Source organism: Thalassophryne amazonica, chromosome 4 (assembly GCF_902500255.1).
Source record: "Thalassophryne amazonica chromosome 4, fThaAma1.1, whole genome shotgun sequence".
In the NCBI taxonomy this organism is placed as follows: domain Eukaryota; kingdom Metazoa; phylum Chordata; class Actinopteri; order Batrachoidiformes; family Batrachoididae; genus Thalassophryne; species Thalassophryne amazonica.
In genome coordinates this window covers 51,762,221-51,775,307 of record NC_047106.1, presented here as the reverse complement: position 1 = coordinate 51,775,307, position 13,087 = coordinate 51,762,221, and the positions used below count along the sequence as shown (strand labels likewise).

The 13,087-nt window shown below is 39.1% G+C and overlaps 2 protein-coding genes across 2 annotated transcripts in view; one reads left to right on the top strand and one right to left on the bottom strand.

Moving 5' to 3' along the window:
• Nucleotides 1–908, bottom strand: part of zgc:162193 (TRPM8 channel-associated factor homolog) — a 30,864-nt gene extending 29,956 nt beyond the window's left edge. The window contains 1 exon segment of the mRNA XM_034167886.1: nt 774–908. The gene's annotated coding sequence lies outside the window, so the exon portion shown is untranslated.
• A 99-nt stretch (nt 909–1,007) lies between these two features.
• The window catches only part of pnkp (polynucleotide kinase 3'-phosphatase), a 36,624-nt gene continuing 24,544 nt past the window's right edge, over nt 1,008–13,087 (top strand). The window contains exons 1-3 of the mRNA XM_034167887.1: nt 1,008–1,264; nt 7,829–7,875; nt 8,060–8,335. Coding sequence (XP_034023778.1) covers nt 1,144–1,264; nt 7,829–7,875; nt 8,060–8,335 — 444 coding nt within the window. The 5' untranslated portion in view covers nt 1,008–1,143. The remainder of the gene's footprint in view (nt 1,265–7,828; nt 7,876–8,059; nt 8,336–13,087) is intronic.

The following is a 13,087-nucleotide window of genomic DNA, read 5'->3' as shown; positions in this document are numbered from 1 at the left end:
GTTGAAAATATTCTGCTGACAGAATAGTTTCTAAACATAAGAGATACTGATTACATAAGCTGATAAACTATTTCAGTCCCAGCACAGTCGAACAGATTCTTTTTTCTCAATAAAGATACTTAACCAAAAATATCCAATGTATACAAGCATTCCCTTCAAATCATGACACAATATGTCATCACACAACATTACAACATAAAGCAAGAAACACAATATAAACCCACACCTTAACAAACACAGAAAAACAAAAGGCACACAGAATTAGACACCAAATTCAAGAAAATGTTCACCTTTATATTATTTTTTCTTTACACCTAAAACCTGAACTTGCCACTAGATGTCACTGTGGTGAGACGTTTTGAACATTCCAGAAGATTGAACCAAGGCAGTAGGACTGGGATCCTGCTAGTGTCACTGGGAGCTGGTGACACTTCAATGGCAAGCTGTGGTGGTGCAGTGGCAGCCTGTGACATTGAAACCACAGCCTGCTTCAGTGACAGTGACACCACAGTCATAGCCTGTTGCATTTTGTCAGCAGTTGCAGGACTCATTGTGAACCAACTGAACCAGGTGTGTGATAGAGATAAATAGGGTCAAAAAGTGTTCCATTTTCCCATCATGAATGTTCACAGATCCATATCGATATTAAAAACATTAATTTCAGCAATCTGCAAACAGATTTCACATCGGTAGCTACAGTCTGATTGTCTTGTATCCGCCCTAGTTTTCAAAAAGAAAAAAAAGTAGCCAAATTTACATGGCGACTGACTTACCTGGTGCTATATTGTTCTGACGATTAAAAGAATAGGCTCTGTACAAATTTAATGTATCGAACTTCCACATAAAGGTAAAATAAATACAGAATATTTTCGGGTAAAAGCGAAAATTAAAAGAGCAAAACTTTCACGAAACTATTTCAACACGAGCCTATTTTGTTGATGGACTGTCCGACAGTAATAAAAGTCCTTTCCGGCTTTTTTTCAGCGCTTGATTCGTTTGCTGCAGGTTAAAAATAAATTATGGTTCTGTAAATCTGCTCCTAATGCACACAGTCATAAAACAGTGGTAATAGACGTTTAATTACAGTGTTCACTGCAATACAGACACGTTAAAGTTAGCGCTAGCTTGCGGTGGTTTGCCGCCATGCCTTGCTCGTTGGTTAGCGGCGCTGGAGTTCGGATCCCTCTGGAGGACGGACGAGCTGTGATTCTGGGTCGAGGTCCGGACACAGGAGTCACAGATAAAAAGTGCTCCAGGCACCAAGGTCAGTATGAGTAGAAAGTAAAGAAAGTTCTGTTACCTGAAAAAAAAGCCATTTCGGTCGTAATTTTGGGTGACGCACGGCACTGTGGGAGAGGTCAGAGATCACGATTACCAACCACAGTTGGTGAGTACATACTCACACTAACCTGGGCAAACAAGCAGCATGTTGAGCTGAGAAAAAGACTGCCATTTGACTACAAGGAAGGAAAAGCATAGAGCTACTCTGATTCCAAGTGGTTGTGTGAGGTATTTTATCATGACATCAACAGTCACCTGTTTCCTCGAGGCTGAATGTACACCCTCTGCAGCGATAAGGAACATTCCACACATGATATGGGTGTGCATTTTGAAAGAAAAAAAATTTATGAAATCAAGAGTGCTTACTGTACCTATTTTGCTGGGTAAGTGTATTTTAACCCTTTAATTCTCAGGAATTTTTTTTAAATTTGTTTGTTAAATCTTGGCCTGACTAGCACACCTGACAACACAATAATTAATGGTCAGTCAGTTGATGTTGTGCAAACATATGATCTGACACAGTCTGTTCAGTATTTATCTGTTCACTTTAGGGTCATTCCATGTCAGTTCAACGAGGGCCTCATGCACTTTGTCTCAGATTTTCTTCAAATTTTAATCAAATATTCCCAAACTATTCAGAACAACAAATCTGAAGTTTGAGGCCCGTAGACCAAGTAGTTTCTGAGATATGGCCAATTTAGTGTGCGTGGGGTCTGCCGTTTTTTAGGCAGAAATTATGGCCGTCATTTCTGGAGCCATGTTCAAGGTAGAATATCTCAGCCTGAAATTTTCTGTGACAATTGTCATGGACTCCCAGACTTGGACTATAGTCAAACAACAGACATTGACACTAAACTGAAGTTTATGTATGCTCAAACTATGGAAAATATTACATTGACTATTGTGAGCATCCATGTTTGAGACACTGAAGCATACCATTACACTCAAAGAGGCGTTTCCATTTCTTGGCTCCTTAATGCCAGCTATACTGGCTGTGAAATATGTAAATTTGGCATATCTGTGGTAAACGGTTATTGTGGGAGAAGCCTCTGAAATCTGAAAAAACATTTTGTGGTCTAATTTTATTAGAAGAAAAGCTCATGTGGTCAGTAAATAAAACGCTTCAAACTGGTTACAGTTTGAAGGTATTGATATCTACTTTGTGCACTCGTGAATGTATTTCTAGTGCTGAAATGACAATTTCATTTTAATTGTGTGCACACTGCATTCATATGATTCATGGCACACCCCAGAATGCTTGCACATAGATCTGCCAGGGGGATTCCCCAAGGATTCTACGGTTACTAGGCTTATATCCACCTGCATGATGAGTGTGATGTTGTGTGATTTGCCTGTTCTGCAAAGCAGAAATTCTGTTGTTGCATCATCTAAGTCTGTGATGGGCTTGACCCCTTGTTTCCTACAAGAAACCATGAAATTGAAAAGTGTTATTCCAAAGCATTACATGACTCTGACAAAACTGATCAATACCAATGGAAAAACTGCATTCAGTGTTTATTGGTCTGTTTAAAGAAATTTGAAATGTAGATCATCAAAATATTCACCTGCAGAAAGAAGTGTGATGACATTCACTTTCATCAGACCAAAAACAACATGGAGGAAGATGTGCAACCATTCTTACTCCAACCAGACTGACAGCAGCAGCTTTAAACATGTCCAGACATGCAGTACCCCATTCACTGCATTGCTCATAATGCAGGTGGATATAAGCAAGGTTGGGTAGGATTACTTTGAAAGAATACATGTGGATTACATGTATGTATGTATGTACATACATTTGGATTACTTGTAATCTGATTACTTTTGGATTACATTTCAAAGTAGTCCTACCCAACCTTGGATATAAGCCTAGTAAGCGTGGAAACCTTGGGGAATCCCCCTGGCAGATCTATGTGCAAGCATTCTGGGGTGTGCCAGGAATCATACAAATGCAGTGTGTGCACACAATTAAAATGAAACTGTCATTTCAGCATGAGAAATGCTTTCGCAAGTGCACAAATTAGCCATAACTGGATGCTTAAATTAACCAGGAAGGAGTTTCATAAAGAAGGCCATAGTTATAACGCATAAAGTAAATGTTTTTTCAGATTTCAGAGGTTTCTCCCACAATAACTGTTTACCACAGATATGCCAAATTTACATATTTCATAGCCAGTATAGCTGGCATTAAGGAGCCAAGAAATGGAAAAGCTTCTTTGAGTGTAATGGTATGCTAAAGTGTATCAAACATGCATGCTTGTGTAACGGAGGCCAGCAGGTGTCGCTGTGCAGATGTAGTTAGTAAATCTCACTCCCAACAGCTCAAAAGGATTCTCTGGTCACAAGGCCAGAGCCCTGGGTTTTAGCCTTCTGGTTAGAGAGTCCGACTCCCATGCCGGACATCGTGAGTTCGCGCCCCGAGGGGAGCGAATGGGCGGAGTCATAACAACACAACACAGAGTGCAACCGCTACACTCGCAATATTCAATGTAATATTTTCCATAGTTTGAGCATACATAAACTTCACAGTTTAGTGTCAATGTCTGTTGTTTGACTATAGTCCAAGTCTGGGTGTCCATGACAACTACCACAGAAAATTTCAGGCCTCTAAGCCCATTATTTGCCGAAATATTCTACCTTGAACATGGCTCCAGAAATGACGGCCATAATTATTAACATTGTACAATTCATTGATTGTCCCATATTTAGCTTACTGTGTAGAAATCTTGGGATCAACATATACAACCTATATACAACCTTTATTTATTTTGCAGAAAAGAGCTTTAAAAGTGATTAGTAACAGTGGTTTTAGAGATCCATCTAATCCATTGTTTATTAAGTATAGGGTACTTAAATTTCATGATTTAGTCGATTTGAAAATATTACAAACGATGTACCAAGTTAATAAAAATACTTTACCAACAAACATTCAAAATATGTTTGAAAAAAGAGTAAGTAGTTATAAATTGAAAGGAATAGAAATCTTTAAAAAAAAAACAAGATTTAGAACCAAAGTAAAGGAATGGAGTATTGCAGTAAATGGTGTCAAATTATGGAACAATCTTAATAAAGAAATTAAAGAATTAAGGTCGCTTAAATTATTTAAAAAAACATATTAAATTAGATGTATTAAGTAAGTATGAAACTATGAAGTAAGTCAGTGGGCTGCAAGAAAGTAAAAAAAAAAAAAAGTAAACTTAATAATGTTTGGAGTGTCTTAAGTTTAAATGTAACCTATCAGTGATGTAATCTATTAATTAATGGTCATAATTATGAAATGGGTCAGTGGTATGTGACAAGTTAAAGAAATGCAATCTGTTAAATAATGTTGACTATGATGCTGTATATTGAAAGATTGTATTGTTAAAAGGGGCAGAAATCATAAGACTTGTTCTTCTTTCTGCTCCTTTTCATTCTGGTATTGTGGTGCTTTTGTTTTTTGCTTTTCTGTTTTTCTTTTAAATGAATGAAATAAATATAAAAAAAAAAAACTTTTGCCTAAAAAACGGCAGACCCCATGCACACTAAATTGGCCATATCTCAGAAACTACTTGGCCTACAGTCCTCAAAGTTCAGATTTGTTGCTCTGAATAGTCTGGGAATATTTGATTAAAATTTAAAGAAAATCTGAGACAAAGTGCGTGAAGCCCCTCAAATAATTGTTGAATTGACATGGAATGACCCCTTAGGAGTATCTTTGATAATTCACTGAACTTTGAGGCAAACTGTGTGACGGTGTGCAAGAAGGGGCACCAGCGCTTGTTCTGCCACAGGACGCTGTTCTACTTCCACAATGGCCAAACCATGTTTACACTATTTTATTGTGCTTTTATTGAGTCTTTTTTATCTTTTTCTTTGGTGGCATGGTTTGGCAGTCTGAAACTGAAGGACAGGAACAGCTTGAGGCACCTTTGTTGTGATTTGGTGGTATATAAACTAAATAAATTGAAATTGAACAGACTGTGTCAGATCATTAAATGGTCCAGTTGGCTGATTGGTGAGTCACAGCTGAGCTAGAATTGCTGTAGACGAACTAGTTACAGCAGATAGCCAGCTGCATCACAAGTGATGACACTTTTACTTTTTACAAACCTATTAACTCAACCAATAGTTTGAATCACTTTTTACCATAATTAACGCAACTTTACCTTTTGACCCCAGTACAAACTGAAATTGACCTTTGTCACCATTCTTGTTGTTTTTACCCCATAACTCCATAACATTCACTCATAGATCATCCAAACTGTACCCTTTTTGGAATCTTTGTGATCAGACAAATAATGAGGTATAGTTTTCATTATGATTGGAGCATCTTTTAATTTTGACCTCTGTGTAATTGTTGAATTGACCCTTACCTGGCTGCCTATTGAAAATTTAAGTGGCCAATCATTTTTTTTTCTTTCAAAAGAGTAATGTCTAAGGAGTATTTGTGTTGAATTTGGTGCATATATCAGCATTTGCAGGATTCCTCTGTAAATATTATGTTATCTGCTGCATTAGAAGGGAGTGAAAAAACAAAGTCTTGTTCTCCCCGTCAGAGCATTGAACCTCGGTCTCTCACATGACAGGTAGGGATACTTATCACTATGCTAATAGTGATAAGTATCGTTAGTATAGTTAGCAACAAGCACAGAGTTGCACAACATCAGTTACAGTGGCTTCCTAATCATAGCATAAGCATAACTGTAGCCACATTTGAAGTAAAAACAAATAATAAATCTTAATATGAATAGAGAGACAGAGTGAATGGAGGCAAGAATAGGGGAAATGTGCTATCGCTTGCGAGTGCCTGTTAAAAGACACATTTTGGACAAAATGCAAGTGTGAAAGTACTTTGGAGTAGTCTAAACGAGTTGTGATAAAAGCATGAATAAGATGTTCAAGAATCTTAAAAGGTAAACAGGTATAACCTTGGATAAAAGCCTCAGCTCATGAAAGCTGGATTAAACAACAGAACTTATCTGTTTATCCAGTTTAAAATCACTTGATAAAGTAAGCATTTATCTGCATCAACCAGATCAAACTTGGGCATCCCCTTGACTTTTTCCAGCCTCTGGAGTCCTACACACTGAGCACCCTGCATGCTGGCTCATAGCCAGAGAAATGTGCCACATAGCCAAAATGTAGTGGCTAAGGTTTCCTCTCCATGCAAATTACGTATACTCCTTATATCGGGGTGTAAATGGTAAATGGACTGCATTTATATAGCGCTTTTCCATCTGCATCAGACGCTCAAAGTGCTTTACAATTATGCCTCACATTTACCCCGATGTCATTGTGCTGCCATACAAGGCGCTCACTACACACCGGGAGCAATAGGGGATTAAAGGCCTTGCCCAAGGGCCCTTAGTGATTTTCCAGTCAGGCGGGGATTTGAACCCATGATCTTCTGGACTCAAGCTCAACACCTTAACCACTAGACCATCACCTCCCCTACCACTAGACCATCACCTCCCCTGGTGTGATGGTCTAGTGGTAGGGGAGGGGGTGTACTCACACGATACATTCTGGACTGCACCTGAGTGCATTACACCCCCAAAATGTAGTTTGTTTGACTAGTGTGAGTGCTCTGGTCTGGCACCAGCTTGCAAAGGTGGGCTGGAGTGTGATCCAGGTGCACTCAGCCGTATCTGCGTGTAATGCGATTCTTCAATTTAGCAGTTACTACTAATATTGTTATTACTACTTGGATAATACAATCTTTAATTCATTTGAAACACCATCACAGTCATGTAATTCTGTGTGCATATTTAGAAACTACCATACTACAGTCAAACTTTAGGCTCCTTTAGGACAACAACAAAGTCCTATGAGACAGGCCCACATGATCTCATAGACGGACTCTTCAGTAGTCATTACATTACTCCAGCTATAGGTTAGGTAAGGGATATGGAGTGCATGGATCACACTAATAAACTGCATTTCTTCATCAGGTGATAAAGAATAATTTATGTACAAAATACATTTGCCGGAAAAAAAATCACAATGTATAAAATCGAGCAAACAAACAGTCTAAACACTTTACATGTTCCATTTGTTTGTGTGTTTGTGTTTGTGGACATATCTGCAGAGTGTCACAGTGGTTCAGTGCACCTATATGATCAGCTCGATTTTGCTCTTGATTCAGATTTAGAATGTATTTCTTACCAATAAAACTGTAATAAAAGATCAGTGTTTAATGAGTGGTCAATTCTGCTCGACAGAAACATGTTTTTATGCTGTATTCTGGCAGTTGTATGGTAACACTATTACAATCAGTCATTTTTTAATGGCAAACTAAAATGTGGCTGTCCTTGTAATTTTATTACCATATAATTGCCAAAGTCTCAAAGTGCCTGAGTTGTAGGAGGTCACAGGACATAAAAAAAACATAAAATGATCTCTATGGCTTGTGTTATCTGTTAGTTGTGTCTGGAATGAAAACCTCAAATGTTCTGAACTTTGTGAAACACCAGACATCAGCACAAAACTATTGTTAATATCTATAAATACAGTCTTATAATGTATGTGTTTGTGTGCATAATAATAATAATGTAATTTCTTCTAGTGAAGGTGGTGGCTTGTTATGCTGACCAGGATGTGCTTGTAACTCAGGTATGAGTCCCGACAGTTCTGCCTTGCTCTGTATCACAGATCAAGTATTTCTTGATTTGACTCCTCCCACTTTTAAAGTTACAGAGATGTGCTATCCATATGTTATAGTAAACTTACTCATATTAAATACTGCACACCAGTGTTCATCAAAGTGTTTGTTTGGTTTGTCCTCTGTCTTCCACAGCTCGGCCCCAACCCTAGTTTCCTAGATGGTGAGAAACTGGGCCGGGGTCAGTCTGGTAAGCTGAGACATGGCAGCGTCCTGTACCTGGTTAACCAGAATCACGCCTTTAAAGTGCTCTATTCTCTGAGCTCCAATGGGAAAGACACCAGCATAGCACAGGAAGGAAAAAAAGTCCAAGATAAGACAAAAGACACGTCTAAGAGCAGGAGCACAGAGCTCTCAAGTCCATCACGCAAGTGCACTATAAAGGATTTCTTCCCTTCCTCTCCCATGAAGGTAACACATTTCATGTGGTTATGTGGTTGAAACCTATTTCCCTGTAGAATTTCATGTTCCTTATTCATTTACGTGTGTAAGGAAGTGAAAGTATGGTATTAATGAAGAGAACTAGACATCAAACATCTCTTACCGTGCTCTTTTCCGTGGAAGAATCTCGTTGTTCTTTCACAATCCTGTTGCGTGCAGTCTTAAAACCTGTCAGTCCTGAATGACCTATGCTGTTTCCTGTGTTTCCTGTTTCCTAAACCTGTGCTGTTTCATTGGTGGATAATTTCTGTGTGTGATCAAAGTTGTCAGGTCTGTGTTGGGTTGGTCACTTTTTTGGAAGGGGGTTGGTTGTTAAATATTTGCCTGTGATTTCATCAATTACTGATGCACCATTGTTATAGGTGTTCTGTTATTTTTAATAATAAGCATATGTTGTGTTTTCACCTCTGTTTGTGAACACCCTGGAGCCCACAATTTTTCATATATCATTATCAGTTTTTTACAGAGGATTCATATCCTGATAGGCAAGAACTAATTCAATTTTCAAAGTCATAGATCAAAGGTCAAAGTCCAGAAAACTATTGGAAAAATCCCTATCCTTTAACGTTGAACAAATTTTCAAAAATTCATAACTCTGTCAAAAAATATCCAATTTCTTTCATATTTGAGAGTGATATGTAGGATGGTATCCTTTATCAACTGACAAAGTTAGATCCAGCTCTGATCCGGATTACAGACTTTGTGCACACTGAAAACTCCATTTAATGTATATTTGATATTATATCTTAATTAAATGTGCCCAAATCAACTCTCATATTTGAAAGTGAGGTGCAGACTGTCACTCACTATCGCCTGACAATGTTTGATCCAGATATGATCTGGGTTGTGGATTTTTGTGGACATTTTAATTTAATATTGAAAAGCCCATTTGGTGTACTTTCTGCATTATATCTCAATCAAAAGTGCCTCAGTCACTCTCATGTTCTGTTATGGGTTTACCTACACTACTAAAATTGGATGAAGGTTACAATTTTACGCCTAAACAGAAGCCTCCTGTATACCACCAACCCGTTCACATCTCTAACCGTTTTTCCCCACTCGGCGACACACCTGCCGAGGAACAAACTCTGGTTATTGACGACTCTGTTTTGAGAAATGTGAAGTTAGCGACACCAGCAACCATAGTCAGTTGTTTTCCGGGGGCCAGAGCAGGCAACATTGAAGGAAATTTGAAACTGCTGGCAAAAACAATGTCGGACTCTGTAGTTTTCTCTGGGCCCCTCCCCAATCGGACCGGGAGTGACATGTTTAGCCGCATGTTCTCCTTGAATTGCTGGCTGTCTGAGTGGTGTCCAAAAAATGAGGTGGGCTTCATAGATAATTGGCAATGCTTCTGGGGAAAACCTAGTCTTGTTAGGAGAGACGGCATCCATCCCACTTTGGATGGAGCAGCTCTCATTTCTAGAAATCTGGCCAATTTTATTAAACCCTCCAAACCGTGACTATCCAGGGTTGGGACCAGGAAGCAGAGTTGTAGTCTTACACACCTCTCTGCAGCTTCTCTCCCCCTGCCATCCCCCCAATACCCCATCCCCATAGAGACGGTGCCTGCTCCCAGACCACCAACAACCAGTAAAAATCTATTTAAGCATAAAAATTCAAAAAGAAAAAATAATATAGCACCTTCAACTGCACCACAGACTAAAACAGTTCAATGTGGTCTATTAAACATTAGGTCTATCTCTTCTAAGTCCATGTTAGTAAATGATATAATAATTGATCAACATATTGATTTATTCTGCCTTACAGAAACCTGGTTACAGCAGGATGAATATGTTAGTTTAAATGAGTCAACACCCCCGAGTCACACTAACTGTCAGAATGCTCGTAGCACGGGCCGAGGGGGACGATTAGCAGCAGTCTTCCACTCCAGCTTATTAATTAATCAAAAACCCAGACAGAGCTTTAATTCATTTGAAAGCTTGACTCTTAGTCTTGTCCATCCAAATTGGAAGTCCCAAAAGCCAGTTTTATTTGTTGTTATCTATCGTCCACCTGGTCGTTACTGTGAGTTTCTCTGTGAATTTTCAGACCTTTTGTCTGACTTAGTGCTTAGCTCAGATAAGATAAGTGGACGATTTTAACATCCACACAGATGCTGAGAATGACAGCCTCAACACTGCATTTAATCTATTATTAGACTCAGTTGGCTTTGCTCAAAATGTAAATGGGTCCACCCACCACTTTAGTCATACTTTAGATCTTGTTTTGACTTATGGTATGGAAATTGAACACTTAACAGTATTCCCTGAAAAACCCCTTCTGTCTGATCATTTCTTAATAACATTTACATTTACTTTAATGGATTACCCAGCAGTGGGGAATAAGTTTCATTACAGTGGAAGTCTTTCGGAAAGCGCTGTAACTAGGTTTAAGGATATGATTACTTCTTTGTTATGTTCTCCAATGCCATATACCAACACAGTGCAGAGTAGCTGCCTAAACTCTGTGAGTGAGATAGATTATCTCGTCAGTAGTTTTACATCCTCATTGAGCACAACTTTGGATGCTGTAGCTCCTCTGAAAAAGAGAGCCTTAAATCAGAAGTGCCTGACTCCGTGGTATAACTCACAAACTCACAGCTTAAAGCAGATAACCCGTAAGTTGGAGAGGAAATGCCATCTCACTAATTTACAAGATCTTCACTTAGCCTGGAAAAAGAGTCTGTTGCTCTATAAAAAAGCCCTCCGTAAAGCTAGGACATCTTACTACTCATCACTAATTGAAGAAAATAAGAACAACCCCAGGTTTCTTTTCAGCACTGTAGCCAGGCTGACAAAGAGTCAGAGCTCTATTGAGCCGAGTATTCCTTTAACTTTAACTAGTAATGACTCCATGACTTTCTTTGCTAATAAAATTTTAACTATTAGAGAAAAAATTACTCATAACCATCCCAAAGACATATCGTTATCTTTGGCTGCTTTCAGTAATGCTGGTATTTGGTTAGACTCTTTCTCTCCAATTGTTCTGTCTGAGTTATTTTCATTAGTCACTTCCTCCAAACCATCAACATGTCTATTAGACCCCATTCCTACCAGGCTGCTCAAGGAAGCCCTACCATTAATTAATGCTTCGATCTTAAATATGATCAATCTATCTTTATTAGTTGGCTATGTACCACAGGCTTTTAAGGTGGCAGTAATTAAACCATTACTTAAAAAGCCATCACTTGACCCAGCTATCTTAGCTAATTATAGGCCAATCTCCAACCTTCCTTTTCTCTCAGAAATTCTTGAAAGGGTAGTTGTAAAACAGCTAACTGATCATCTGCAGAGGAATGGTCTATTTGAAGAGTTTCAGTCAGGTTTCAGAATTCATCATAGTACAGAAACAGCATTAGTTAAGGTTACAAATGATCTTCTTATGGCCTCAGACAATGGACTCATCTCTGTGCTTGTCCTGTTAGACCTCAGTGCTGCTTTTGATACTGTTGACCATAAAATTTTATTACAGAGATTAGAGCATGCCATAGGTATTAAAGGCACTGCGCTGTGGTGGTTTGAATCATATTTATCTAATAGATTACAATTTGTTCATGTAAATGGGGAGTCTTCTTCACAGACTAAAGTTAATTATGGAGTTCCACAAGGTTCTGTGCTAGGACCAATTTTATTCACTTTATACATGCTTCCCTTAGGCAGTATTAGAAAGCATTGCTTAAATTTTCATTGTTACGCAGATGATACCCAGCTTTATCTATCCATGAAGCCAGAGGACACACACCAATTAGTTAAACTGCAAGAATGTCTTACAGACATAAAGACATGGATGACCTCTAATTTCCTGCTTTTAAATTCAGATAAAACTGAAGTTATTGTACTTGGCCCCACAAATCTTAGAAACATGGTGTCTAACCAGATCCGTACTCTGGATGGCATTACCCTGACCTCTAGTAATACTGTGAGAAACCTTGGAGTCATTTTTGGTCAGGATATGTCCTTCAAAGCGCATATTAAGCAAATATGTAGGACTGCTTTTTTACATTTCAAAGGATTCAAGGATTCAAAAGAATTTTATTGTCATATGCACAAGGAACATGTTCCCTGCACAATGAAATGTGTTTACTGCATTTAACCCATCCTAATTGCCAGTTAGGAGCAGAAGTCGCCTTTAGGCTCCCGGGGACCAGCTCCAGATGTATATCCTGCCTTAGGTCAACAGCAGGACTGAGCAAACAATGACCGGCCTCATGACGACAGACGACACACACATAAGCCGGCCCGGTACATGAACACATATAAAAAGCACACAAGGTAAAACTTGGGAAAGAAAAACCTTCATTGCTGCTGCATTGTTCAGTGCAGCAGCAATCCAGGGAAAAAACCCATCAGCACAATGAACAATGATCACACACAACAACAGGACAAGAGACGACGACAGAGATTTGTAAGAGTCCAGTTATCAGACAGAACACTCCAGAGGCCGCCTTTAGGCGCCATCAACAGCCTTGTTCGTCCATTCTGGAGGGAGGAGGGGCCCAGCCCTGAACAGTCCACTGTCCTCAGTCAACGTCTGAGCTGGAGAAGCTGAGGGCGGGGGAAGACCAGGGAGTGAAACATGAGCATTGTTCTTCTTCCAGGAGGTTTTTATCACAGCGGCCTTGAAGTGCAGCTGTGTTTTGGGAAGCCGAATGAAAATCCAGATTAGCAGACGCCTGAAAGATTCCACAGTCTGAGACAGAGTGGCTTTCAATACATCTGA